At 40.6% G+C, this 14,084-nt stretch overlaps 1 protein-coding gene across 2 annotated transcripts in view; it reads right to left on the bottom strand.

Annotated features, from left to right (window-relative positions):
- gpm6bb (glycoprotein M6Bb) overlaps positions 1-11,370 on the bottom strand; it is a 48,045-nt gene extending 36,675 nt beyond the window's left edge. The window contains exon 1 of one of the 2 annotated variants that reach the window (XM_012873249.3): positions 11,211-11,370. In XM_012873249.3, coding sequence (XP_012728703.1) covers positions 11,211-11,214 — 4 coding nt within the window. In that variant the 5' untranslated portion in view covers positions 11,215-11,370. The remainder of the gene's footprint in view (positions 1-11,210) is intronic. The other variant, XM_012873250.3, reaches the window with a different exon arrangement.
- Between the last annotated feature and the right edge of the window lie 2,714 nt (positions 11,371-14,084).

Genomic DNA, 14,084 nt, shown 5'->3' with positions numbered 1-14,084 from the left:
ATGTACAGTAACTGAGTCAGATTCTGACCTTTAAGAGTGGGAGTAAGGCTGAGAGGATGTACCGCAAGCATGTAATAAATTTGCCAACAGCATCGGTCAATCGAGTCAAGTTACTCAACTATTGCCATGTGGTGTTGTTCAATAATCAAGATGTATTTGGAACCAGAGTTTAATTTGAAAAAAAAAAAAAAAAAAACGGGGGCTTGTCAAAAACTGTGAAGACATTCAATAGTCGCTGTGGTTAGGATGCTCAGAAAAAAACTCAGCTCAACATGAGAAAACAATCTGCAGCCGCTGAAATATTTAGAGCTGTTCTACTTGGTCAGCACGGCTAACGGTGTGCATCAAGGCATGCAAGACGCTGCTTTTGTTTGCGGCCACCTTAAGCAGACTGCGATGTAAACAAAACAAAAAGATGTATAACAAACCACACAAGTGACACAGATGGAGAGGAAAGCACGGGTGCATTGAAAGGGATAATTTTGTTTTTTTTAAATATAGAATCATTACAAGTACTTAGTATTTTACTCTGCAGTAGACAACAATATAAACATCCTTTGTTTGGAGAAACAGAAGGTCTGAGAGTGAAGCAAATCTAAAAAGCAAAGTTTATTTTATTTTATGTAGAAATCTTTTCACAACCGTCCCTTTTTCATTAGACGTTACGCTGAAGACTTCTTTGGTCCATAGTTGGTATTAAGTATACAAATACTGCAAAATAACCATCAATGAAATTGCATTTGCCTATTTTGCTAAAAAGACATTGTTTTTATGTCATATTGTTTTTGGATTAGATCTTTTCTCTGCGGAAGTCCTGTTAAGGCTTTTCTATCAAACACCAAAGTGACAATGGCTAAAAAAAATATTGTGCGATGGTTTTGACATGAAATTCTGAAAAATGATTGTGTCTGAAGTCCTTCAGGATGGCAGAAATCTATCATGGAAGTTGACCCGCTCTGAATATCAGTTAGCGTGACTAGATCTGGTCTATTTTTTTTTTTCTTAAAAACAGTATCTATGCAAGATAAGACACTTGCTGCTGGCAACAACTCTGCAGACTTTTGCACCGACGTTGGGACTAATCTCCCCAAACCGACTAATTTTCATTTGGAAAATGTATTCAGCTACAGTCGGGTAACATTAATATAACCCAAAGGTAAATTAAAGAGATGCTGCATATATTTAAAAACAAAATTTGATCATACAGTGAACACAAGATCCATAAAGCACTTTATGTTCGTAGATGAAAAACTTTGTAAACATAGCCATCAAGGTGCATCCAAATGTTTATCAATCTGAGTGCTTGTGAAAGAAAGATGTAGATTCTAGAAAAAAAGACATTATGGCCAATTTTAGTCAGCAAAAGAATATCAAAGTAGGAAGAGTCCTTTTTTTTTTTTGGTGCTGTGCAAGATGTGGCTGTGTAAAGCTACACAGAGAGCACAAAGCACTGCAGCAGGGCTGAATGCCTGTTGGATCAGTGAAATGTCCATCAGCTGCAGCATCTCTTTGCTTACCGTGACCCATTATTTCCACCAGGCCTTCTGGAACAATCATCTGACTGTGAACAAAACAGGGATCCAAACTGCTGCTCCACTAACAAGGATCCCCATTTTGCTCTGAATGCGTGATGTGATGCCAGCAGGATGTCAAGCTGAAAAGGAAACTGTATTCGTCGTCGGCCTAACTTTGATAATCAGATGTGCTCTTAAATCTGCAGATAAAGGCCAGATTGTATTGATGGAATAATTTATCCTAAACAAGGCTGCAGCTGGATGTGCATATCATAGAATTTGTGTCTTTTTTTGCAGAGAGGATATTTTAAGCGCTAACCTTTGACTATACATGAAGGCTAGTGACTGTGACATACAGTGCCTTGCAAAAGTATTGACATCCCTTGAGCTGTTTCATATCTGTTGCATTAAAACTGCAAACCTCCCTGTATTTTATTAGGATTTGATGTCATGGACCAACACAAAGCAGTGGAGGATTTTAACAGGGAAGGAAATTGATCCATGTTTTACAGATTTAATCTAAAAAGAACGTGGCATACATTTGTATTAGGCCCCATTGAGTTCATACTTTCTTAAACCATTTTTCCTGTTATGACATCTGCAGGCATTTTGCAGCAATCAGCCAGTCAGCTTGGGACTATACTTCATCCTGCAACACCTCACCCACCCAGGGACATGCACCAGGCTTCTGTAGACTTCAGCTCAGCCTTCAACACCATCAACCCAGCCCAAAGTACCAGGCACCCCCGTTTCAGTGGGTCACCAGCTTCCTGAATGACCAGCAGCAAAAGGTGATGCTGGGGAGGATATTGTCCTACTCAAGAAGCATCAGCAACATCTGAAGTTTGCAGAGGACACCACTATCTTTGGTCGGATCCAGGCTCGCTACTGTGGATCCGACCAATGAACCATATTTTTTTCCATTTTTTCCCCTAACCCTACCTGGTCCTCACACATAGACCCGGCAGAGACTGTTCTTCCCTCAGCAACTCAAGCAGTACAACCTTCCACAGGGGCTGCTGCTAAACCTCTACACTGCCCTTATTCTGTTTTGTCCATATCCACCACTGTGTGGTTTGGCTCATCCACAAAACAGTACAGGTCCAAACTGCTACAAACTATTAGGTCTGTGGAGAAGATCATTGGGGCCGACCTTTCCTGCATCCCGGTCTTGTACAGGACTAGGGTCAGGAAAAGGGCAGCTAACATCTCTGCTGACCCCACACATCCTGCCTATTTAGACTTTTATCCTCAGGTTGGCGCTACAGAGCGCTATTAACAAAAACCAGCTGCCACAGAGGCAGTTTCTTCCCCCAGGGTGTTCTCCCTGATGAACACAATGAACACCTTACAGCTTGAGTAGTCAGCTACACTGCTGTGGAAAACAATTAAGCATATTGTACATTCACAACTCATAACCTCCATTTTTTTTAATCTATACATAAAAAAAAAAACGTATATGCGCAAATATTTCTGTACACTGTGAGCGCGGAAACCACAGTCAAATTCCTTGATTTTGCATGATCATGATCAAATAAAGATGTTTCTAATTCGGATTAATAGGTCAGCTTCTTTGGGTGGATGTCCAAGGCTCCATTTGCAAATTATAGGTTACTTGTGAAGACACGTATAGTTAGAATTAGTGTTGTGCCGATGCCATTTTTTGGCCCCGATACCGATACCCGATACCTGGCTGTGCAGTATTGGCCGATACCGATACCATACCGATACCATCTGTTTGAAATTGATGTGTGTGTGTATATATGAAGAACTGCATACTACTTAGGGTAGTAGAACTTTTTATTGCCTACCTGGAATGGGTGACAATAGTTGAATAAACTTTTGGCTCTCAAAGGCCAAAATGGTCCAACATTCGTGAAATTATAACATGTATAATAGTAGCGCAACAGTAAGACAGTAAAATTACATTAATAATTGAATAATCTCTTTTAAACCCTGAGTTTTGGCTCTCAAGTGCCAAAATAGTGCAACTTTCATATAACATGTATAATACTAGTCAGGAGAGAGAAGGCTGCGTTCAAGTGACATACAAACATCAAAATGGTATCGTGCCCTATTTGTTGGTACTCGCCGATACCGATACCACCATTTTAGTGCTGGATCGGAGCCCCGCCCGACACTGGTATCGGTATCGGTACCAGTGCAACACTAGTTAGAATGGATTTTATTTTTGGGTGTCAGTTTAGAGTGGGCTAAATAACAAATCAGGGCCCACTTCAGAATTTATTTTGTCAAAAGATTTTACATAAAAATATTTCCCTTTGACATCACAGTTGCGGACCACTTTGTGTTGGTCTAACTACCTATATAATCCTAATAGTGGGTGTAAGAGTGACAAAATGTGAAAGAATTCAAGGGGTTTTCAAGGCAGGCACTGAATCTCTAGTGTAAATCACAATGACACTCACACACCACCTTCCATCCCTTCTGTCCATTAGGCTTTCAGAGGTGGTGGAAGCAAATGCTTGAAGAAGCATCCCTACCAAAAAGAGAAAAGTCTATTTCGATCATTCCATGTCACAAAGCTCAATGCAGCTCTTTATTGTCTGAGGAGTTATTAGCTCAGCAAATTAGCATGACTGTTCTGGCAGACCTGCAGAGCCTGGATAGTTCTGTGAAGATGAAAAAAAAAAAAAAGCTCAGAAGAAGGAAGACGGGAGATTTCAGGGGAAACAAAGTGGAGAAGGAGGAAGGGGAGGAGGAGTTGGAGATGAATAACGTTTCTGACTGAACAAAAAGTGGGTCTTTTCGGAGTTGCACGGCCGCGGAAAGTCCTCAGATGGGCCTCATCTGTTGTACAATCACCTAAGATAGTCGGTCTCACACACACACACACACACACACACAATACCAAATGGAAAGAGGCCCAGAAATCACGTAACTATGACAGCGGCAAGCTCATTATGGTGAATATTCACTGTAGTTAATGACTGCAGAGCAAAGACGGAGAGAGATTTGCTGATTATTGGCGGTTACATAAACATGTTAAATTTCAAAAGGTTAAAGAATGAAGATAATTCAAAAGATATTTCAGAGCTGAAATTCAAAGAACACCTAAAAAAAAAAAGTTTTTTGTTTAAATAGCAAAGCTCATTCTGTTCTCAGCACTCACCACACCCACAGCAACTCATTGTCCAATCATGTTTTTTATTGCACTTCTTGGGAAGAGAAGCATGTGCTTGTGACATCCAACTTGCCTCCTGAGCAGAAGAATCATGAGTCAACTGAAAGTAGGACGAGCTTATCTGACTCTGTTGTTGCTCTGCCTTTGGCTGACAAGTTGCTGCTTTGCCAAAGTGCTTGGCCTGCCCAGCGCTGCTGGTCACAGGTCTTTCCTCTTCTCAGACTCAGGATGTAACAAGATCACAGCCCACACAGTTCACTGCAGCGATACATCCCAGACACCCTGAGCTCAGATGGACCAAAAAAAAAAAAAAAAGTGCAGCATTGAAGAGCAATACACAACAACAGCTCAGCAACACCAAGACAACGCTTGTGCTAGCGTGACTAACGCAGCCAACACGGCAAAGGACCCGATTTAGCTATGAAAGCTTCACTTTAGTCATGAAAATAATTTATGACGCAAAAATTAACCTCAAGTCAAAAATCAGTTCTCGGTTTCGCTGTCTTCTAAACCGCAAGCGCTTCATGACGTCAATGTCTTCATCTGTAGCCAATCCGTGAGGGCCTCAAGGTCTTGCTGCCACCAGCTGCAAGCGGGCCATAATTTTAAGATCTAACGAAATGGGAGGGCCAACTTACGTTACAAAACCTACATTCAAAAAGAGGGCACCAAGGGCACAGACCAGACAAAGAGGACTGCAAGCCCACCCGCCAGCAGGAGAAAAAGAACAAAATGGTTGTTTGTTTTAGGAGATACTGTACCAGGAGATTCCGAAAATATGCAGATTCTCAATTCAATCCTGAGACCCTGCCTCTGTCCTTCTATTGCCTACCACTTATGTGAGATCACACTGCAGGAGCAACAGGTCCAGGAGAGAAACCCAGACATCCCTAACCCTGGCAAGTTCATCCAGCTCCTTCTGAGGGATACCAACATGGCTTATATAGTCCCTCCAGCGAGCTCTGGGTCTTCTCCAAGTGGGACATGCCCAGAAAACCTCCAAAGGGAGATGCCAGATTGCAAGCACTTAGTACCTGAAGAGAACCCACACACACACACACAGAACATGGAAACTACATGCAGAAAGACCCCAGGGTTTGAACCCACAACCCTCTTACTGCAAGACAACAGTGCTAACTACTGTGGCACTATGCAGCCCTGCTTCAACAGCTTTTTTTATTAATTTATTTAATTTTTTTCCCCCCAAAAAAACTAGTGTGGAAATACTGAAAAAAAAATAATTGTTCTGTGGTGCTGGCTGTAGAAAAGACAAATGACCACAATTTACTGAATTTGGACAACTAAGCACTCAATTAATGTATCCTCTTTAGACAAAATATGATCATTGACACTTTAGAGCAGGCAGTTCGCCCATATTGATTCTGCCTAGGCTGGATGGGTACCAAGTTTACTTGGGCTCATAATGAAACCTACTTGGGTTGTCGAAAGCCAACCCATATTGGCAAAACAAACTGCATCTTATGTAAGCCTAAATTAGGTCTTAAACTAGCAATAAAAAAATTTTTTTTAAACTTTTGCATAACATTCATGACCCATATTGGCCCACTTTTCTTAAACAGAGTATAACAGCAATTCACATGTTTCCATTTTGCAGATCGCACACAATTCAATGTGAGGCACAGTGTTCTGTTTCTAACCACATTTCAATATTGGCTGGGTCACAGTACAGAAAGGTTAATTTTTTTCCCCCGCTTCGTCTTAATCAGCGGTAACCAGACAAAAAGAAAGAAAGACAGCTGAAATATTTGTTGTTTCATTGACATCAAAGATCTTCAAATATGGAGGTGGAGGTGCTCCATGGAGGTGTTTCAGAGATCCAAATCTAAGTTTGAAAAATCTATCGAGAGGAAAACTGTTAGTCTCGCACTCATATTGATCTGCCTTTATCGAAGAGTGGAAATTAGAAAGCCATAAGATCTCCAGCTTGCAATTTGCCAAAAGCCATGATGGGACACAGCAAACATATGACCATATAGGACCAGCATTAACTTTTCATTCTTTATCCTAAACCCTACATGCACATCCTCATGGTGAAACATGGTGGTGGCAGCATCATGCTGTGGGGAGGCTTTTGTTTTGCTCCAAGCTGGTTATAGTCAAGGGAATTCTAGATAAAAACCGAGATGGTATGAAAAAACAACAAAGGTTCTTCTTTCAACAGGGCAACAACCCTAAACATAGAGTCAGAGCAACAATTGAATGGTTTCCACTGGTTTAGATTAAGGCACACCTAAAGTAGACCTAAACGTAACTAATATTCAAAGACACGCTCCATTTCGTCTGACCAAACCAAGGATACGTCCACATGGAGCCAAACACTGTATCCGCACAGAAAGGTTTGAGCATAAAGATGAAACCGCATGAAGCCATGGGCCTCATAATACGTGTTGTAATACCTATGCCATGCCAGTGAGTGGCGCTATAATGCAGCTACAGGAGAAAAGAAGGACAAAAAAAAGGAATAAGAGCAGGGAGAAAAAGAACGAACGCAGGAGAGAGAGAAAAGAGGTGTTGGTGTGCGGAAACGGCCACTAGACGGTCTTCGCGAACGCAGTAGAGGAGCAAAATGTTTTCGGGTGAAATCCACAACAAATTGAATAGTGTCTGAAACACAACTCCAAATTCTCCCATCGTTGTTGCCATGTTAAGGGAAAGGTGAGGTCTACATTGGCGTCCATGAACAAACACGGCTGTTTGTAGCCAGTTGCGTGAATAGGGGATGTCGAGATGAAGCCACCATGGGGGACATCTTCAGACTTATCCACTCTGGGGCCAGGTTTTAAATGTGTTCAGGTTTCACGGCCACTTCATCTGGAAGGGACCCCCTATCTGACCAAGGAGCTAGTCAGATACAGCCAAACCCTGCTTCGTCTGTATGGGGTCTAAAACTTTTTGCAAGTCTCCAGATATTCAAAGTCGGTACAGAGACATGTCGCCAAGACGCTTGCAGCTATGGTTCCAGTAACCATTGGGGGTTATATTTATACTATGAAGTTTGGATTTTATACTGTGAAAACAATATTTGAAACCATGTATCGTGAGTCCTAATAATTAGGAACACGAAAGCTGTAATGTTCTCCAATTACTCACAGAATGTATCACAGAACTGATTATTGACATAAAACTTGAATTTAACAGGCTCAGGTCAACCTTCACTCAGGGTGGGGCCGTAATAAATTATCCAGAGTAACTTTGGAGTGATGATCAAGGGTTAATATGCTTCTCTGAGCAGTGAGAGTCACAGCAAAAGTCCAATAAGATATAAGTTATTTAGTTTCACGTCACAGCTCCAATCAGCTTTGTGACATCCTGTTTGTTCTAAGCTGGACTCTTATCAAGCTCACAGTTAATCCATTTTCTATTTCTCATAAAAAACAGAGAACTAAGACTACCACAAAGATATTTTTTACAGCAGCAAACAAGTCTCCAAGTGAATCTGTACTTGTTCACAACTGGTTTATCATTTTAAAAAAAAAGCCTTTGAGAATATGTGAATGTAAAACAGACAATGCACAAAGGTTGATTTCTATGCAAAGTAATATCCTCTCTGAGATGGAGAATGAGGGTCTGTGGGGAATTAGTTCACAGGGCATCCGCTATGAAACTTGCAGTTCAGTGAACTTCTCTCTCTACATTAAGAGCCACTGAAGTCGCACAAAGGAGCGGCTCCAAATTAGGAGCACAAAGGCGCTTCTGTGAGAGCTTCAGAGTGAATTAATGAGCATTGATACACTTTCTCACAGCGTTCTTCCCTTCAGCCTCATCTCCAGCGTGCGGAACAACACCAGCTATTAAAAGATTACCCAACCCAGCTCAACCGCTGGAAATAATACAGTTATTAAACCAATTTGTTTTATTCTGCATGTACCGAGTGTCTCAGTTTACCATATTTTCAACATGAGTGCAAAGTTTCCAAACATGATTCTCCCACCCCGCTGGTTTAGAGCACATATGGCAAGCACTTGGAACTCATTTAAAGATGGGTCCGTCTCCTTAAGAACTTCAGATTGTGTTTCACGAGCTTTCAAACTAAAGAAGCTTCAAGATGCTTCCAATGACATCGTTCCTTAAGGTAAACATATTTAGTTTTTGTTTGGGTAGCATTACACAAGCCTTTACCCTCATAAAAACCATTGCTACGCAAGACCCAATCCAATCCCAATCAAATTTCAGAAAAAAAAAAAAGCATTACTACTGCTAAACAAGAACCACCAAAGTATTCACTTTAAAAGATTGCAAGAAAGTTCAACAGCTTAGAAGGAAAAGACATTGGCATAAAAGAAATATGCACAGTACTGTTTGTGAAGATGTTTTTGGGGCATGAGCCAGATCCTAAAAATGAAATACATTTTCTGAACAGTTCAAAATTTGTTGCATAAGCATGTTCCAAGCCAAAATGTCATTTTCAACTCAAATGGGAATATGGTTTTACAGAAATATGGCGTTTTACTGACCTAGAGCCATGTTCTCAGACCACAAATTTAGTCCAAAAACTGGTAATTGTTTTTTTTTTTTCTGTTGTTGTTTCATCCATAAATGTTCCCTTTCATATCCAGACTATTTTTTATTATTTTCTTTTTTACATTTATGAAACAGGTGCTAATCGTTTTGACAGACGTTCATTTTGTCATTTTGGTAATTTCATACCCAAGTTTGTAAGGTATGAAAAGAGGCCATCTTTTTTATAGGACATGTTGAACTCAGCTGATTTAAATATATAAGGCAGAAAGAAGTCGCTTGTGGCATATTTTTCTTAGGTCAGGAATTATAATCTCTCATATTTTATGACTGAACTGGTAGGGCTTGATTAAGAAGGATGTAGGCCCTTGGGCTAAAGCCATTATTGGTGCCCAAACGAGCTTCTTTTACCAATACCAAGAACAATAATGTGATATTTAGGCCTTTTCCAAATGAAAACAGCTTTTTCTGAAACAGTCTTTGTATTTGAACATTCTTTCCAATAAATGTCTTCCTAAACACAAAAAGAATGATCTAAAATGTTATTCTAAGTACACCTGGCATGCATATGGCAACGTAACGCAGTCAATAAAATACCCCTGAAATGAAGGAGGAGGTGTGGAACGTGTGCTTGCTGTTATCATGTCCAAGTGGTTAAAGGGAACATATCATGCAAATTATTAGCCGTTAAATACATTTTGTTGTGTCGTTGTTGTGCAGAAAAGTTTAATTTAGTCTGTCCAGGTGTTGCGTATATATTTTTGTATTCTGTTCGTGTCATATTTTTCAATCCGTTCAGTGTTCTCTATTACATTTTTGGAACAATTACGCCACAGTATTTGCTGCGGAGCAGCTGGTAAATCATGGATTTCCAGCTTACCAGTTTCAAAAATCTGGGGATTTTATCTATTTTATTTTTTAGCCACGATTTTGTAGTCCAAGCTCAAGGATGCCGAAGCTACATTGGATAAGTAGAAATGTCAGGATGTTGAGTGTATTAACCCATAGAATTCATTACACCCTCCTTTAACAGACTACAAATATGGCCGAACGGGGTGGAGTTGAACGCCTTGCTCTTCACTCCTCGCCCTTAGAATAGGGGCAAAAGACGGGCAATGTGGCAACAATAACGATGAAATTAGACCAAAGCATTGCAGTTCCACTTTATATAGACCACAATTCAATGATTTGAATGTAAAAAAGAAGGAATTAAAAGGCATGTTATGTCCCCTTTAAGGTCAAGGGTTAGGGTAGAGGTGGGGTTATGACATCATTTTCAAAATGTGCCATATAGTTGTTCTCTACAGAATAATCCAATGAATCAAAACACTTCACAGTGAAATGAGCTCATGCGTTTTCTTTGGAAATGTATAAACATTCATTCATTAAACAACATATGAAAAAAAGAATAGTTTGGGGCCCTAGTCAGCCCATGCTAAAGACGGGCCTGTTCAATTGGCGCAAGCAGAAACCCAGAACCGAAATAGACAAAGAGAGAATGTAGTGCAAAATTTACAGAAAATAAAACAGTTAAATTAACACTGAAATTTGAGCATTTCACTTTTCATTGAAATGTGGGCAATTAGATCTCAATGGCTGTATGTGTAGCAACGCCCCTGTTCCTGAGTCAATCATTTCTGAGCACTAATGATCAATAGATGCTGATGATAGAGGGGCGTTTTCCGAAAAATTTTTGAAGAATTTAGCAAATGTGGCGTTGTTGTTTCCCTTTCGTCTGTCTGCAGGGAACAGCGAGGACAGCTCGCTGACCTGGAGTTAACACCTCCGCACCCTCGCTCAGAGTTGACTGGAGGAATCTCCTATAATCTCCCTAATCGCTTTCCTCAACATGTAGGCTGCTCTAATGCCGATCCTTACGAAAGCGGGTCAGAAAAACAGCCTCGCAAATAAATCTTCGCTGCTGTCAAGCACAATCGGCGCGCCCTCCGAAAAGTTTGGGGAGCTATGTCTTTTAACCCACGCTGTAATCACACACACACACAAAAAAATGATTTCCCAGTTTCACGACTTCACAGAGGGTTTTCATGTTGTATTTTCTTCAAAAAACTTACCCATTGTTAAAGTTTCCGAACGGGAACGAAGTGGAAAGCGACGAGTTGAAAAGTTGAGCCCCAACTACACTGACGCCGCGTCCTGGGATGCGCACTGACCGCAGCCTGCTCTGCTCCGACTCTCACCCACTGCGTCCCCGCGGAGGAGGCAGCGTGGCTGACGTCAACACTGAGGGGATTACTGATGGGAGCCACGGCCTGCCCCCTCCTCGCCTTCTCAGCCCCTCGCCAAGAAGCTGGGGCCATCATTTGTTGTGCTGTCATTTGTGCGCAAAGTCCAATCTGACATTCCAGGGTTATCACACCCGCCGCGCAGAACAAATACATTGATTTCTGGCGAGATTGGGATCTGCTGCCCAGGCATAGCCTGTTGTTTGTGCTACAGTGTGTTCACACCTCTTGAACTTTTTCACATGTTGGAACGTAACAAGAGAGATTTATAAGATTACTGATCTGGACGTCAACCTTTTTTTTTATACAAAAATAAATCTGAAATCTTGTATTCAGCCCCACTAACTAAATATTTTTGCAAGACCAAATTCTGTTGCGACTGCAGCATAGCATCTTCTTCTTTTTTAAAAAAAAAAAAAAAAAAAAACTCAATCTCAGTCAAATTAACAGGGAGCATTTGGAAACATGAATTTTCAAGATTTGGCAGAGATCCCTAATTGAATTTCGGGTTGTTTCCAGGATTTTCAGAATGTTGCTCCAACCATCTTCCCATTACCTCTGCCCAGCTTCCCCCGTCCCTGCTTAGAAAAGCTTCTCCCAGAACATAATGCTGCAACCAGGGAAGGTATGCGCAGATGCGGAGTGCTTGTTTTTTTGCCCACGTGGAAATGAGCATGCAGGTCAAAAAGTTCAGTTTTGATCTCATCTGATTAGCGCACCTTCTGCCACATATTTGCTGTGTCCAGTAAATCACTTGTGCTACAGTGCAACCATCTAAAGCCTTCTGTCAACAGAGGCTTACTTCTTACCCCGTTTTTCCACCTGAGCTGTGGATCTCTGCAGCTCCTCCAGAGTTAATTCAATTCCCTGTTACTCTGATCTGCCAATAAAACACCCTGAAGCTTAAGGTTGTGACAAGTTGTTGTTCAAACAACTATTACTGCAGGCCAAATAGCACATCTGGTGTAGATTTTACATGAACTCCGACCCAAGTCTGTGTCACTCAAGAGTTATCTTAAAACTGTTGCAATGTTGTTTGGTTGGTTGCTCATTTTTTGTTTTCTTAGATAAAGACAGATGCACTTGTTTTACTATTTCTTACGCTTCCAGACATTTTCTACTGCAGTTCTGGAGACTTTTTTGCCTCGTTTTCACATCTGGATTTGAACTTACTCTGAGAGATTTTGGGCCCCACAGTCTCCTTGGGTCTTTGTCTGCAGGTTCCAGCTATTATCCTGGAAAATTGTACTTTATGCCAGACAGAGGCAGGAAAATAAACCAACCGAGTCTCCAAAGAGACATAAATAAGTAACTTAGAATGACCACAACGAAACAAAATGGCTGCAAAGAGATGTACTGTAAATCAGCTAAAATGTGGCATAGAATGATCAGAAGAATGCATGAAGCGACTACAATGAGACACAAGGCACCCTTAAAGTGAAACAAAATGACCACAAACACATAAAAACGATATAAAGAGATATGAAGTCTCCCAAATTAGCCACAAAGTGACCGAGATCGTTGTGAAAGCATTCGATACAATAAAATCGAGACATTAAACAACACTGGACAGATGCACAATGATGCCTTTAATAAGTCAAAATAGTAAAAGTGAAATAAAACACAACCTTGGTCCGTTTAAATTTTCCACCAAGTCAAAATAAAACACAAATTGGGTTATCTCCTCCCTCTTATCACCTCAGGATGCGGGTCTAACACTTTATAAAATTAGTTTTCACTTTTGTAAGCCAATTTAAAATATATCATGACAATGTCATTTTGAGATAAAGCTTACAACCGCACGCGTGGATCTCCTTGTTGAGTGAACATGAAAACAAATCAGAAAAGGGCACAACTAAGTTAAAATGATCTTTTTCTCCATTGTTGTTGCCCCCACCTTAAATAATTTGGTGCCCTGAGTGGAGTGCCACATCAATAAGCACCACATTTTAAAATAAATACCACACAAGCTGCTGCTACCAAATCATTTACTGCAAGTTCCAGCAATTGTTGGTGGTTTATGTTCTGGATAAAATGATGCTGTTACTTGATTCTATAATTTCCCACATTCCCGGTTGAATAGATTATTCCCAAAGAAAACAGGGATAACTGACTCAGTTATGTTTTCTTTTATCAAGGTGTTAAAATAACCAACTAAAAGTAGAATAATAATCCTCACACATTTACTGATTGTACCATTACCTCTGAAGGGTCTGTGATGGGGAAACTATGTTTTTTGTTATTCAACTTGTTTTAAATGCTTGAACATTCTGATTTTCATTCAGTCTTATTCTCTCATGCGTCCCGTTACGTCCGTGAACTGTGATGAAAAGGCAGGCTTTTCCCAAAAACAAGGCCCTAAAAAGAAACAATACCAATCACCATCAATCCAGTGCACTGGTATCCGGTACCCAAGGAGGTCTGAGTGGCCCTCCCCTCCGCTAATCCAATCCAGTCTTTTCAATGCTGGCCAAGTGGGCAGTTCTCACTGGCTTGTTTCATGGTCAAACAGGGCATCGTCCCAACATGACGAACTCAAAAGAGGCTGAAAGGCAAACAGTTAGCCAATCAACCTCAGAGCTAACGAGACTGTTCTAATTTTATTTTTGAATACTTGTGCATTTTCCTAAACTTATGTCTCATCTGTTCTACCTGTCATTAGGCATCAAAGTTACATTTTTAATCTGTTTTCTGCTTCTTTTT

This window comes from Fundulus heteroclitus, chromosome 7, assembly GCF_011125445.2.
Source record: "Fundulus heteroclitus isolate FHET01 chromosome 7, MU-UCD_Fhet_4.1, whole genome shotgun sequence".
In the NCBI taxonomy this organism is placed as follows: Eukaryota; Metazoa; Chordata; class Actinopteri; order Cyprinodontiformes; family Fundulidae; genus Fundulus; species Fundulus heteroclitus.
This window is presented reverse-complemented; position numbering and strand designations above follow the sequence as displayed.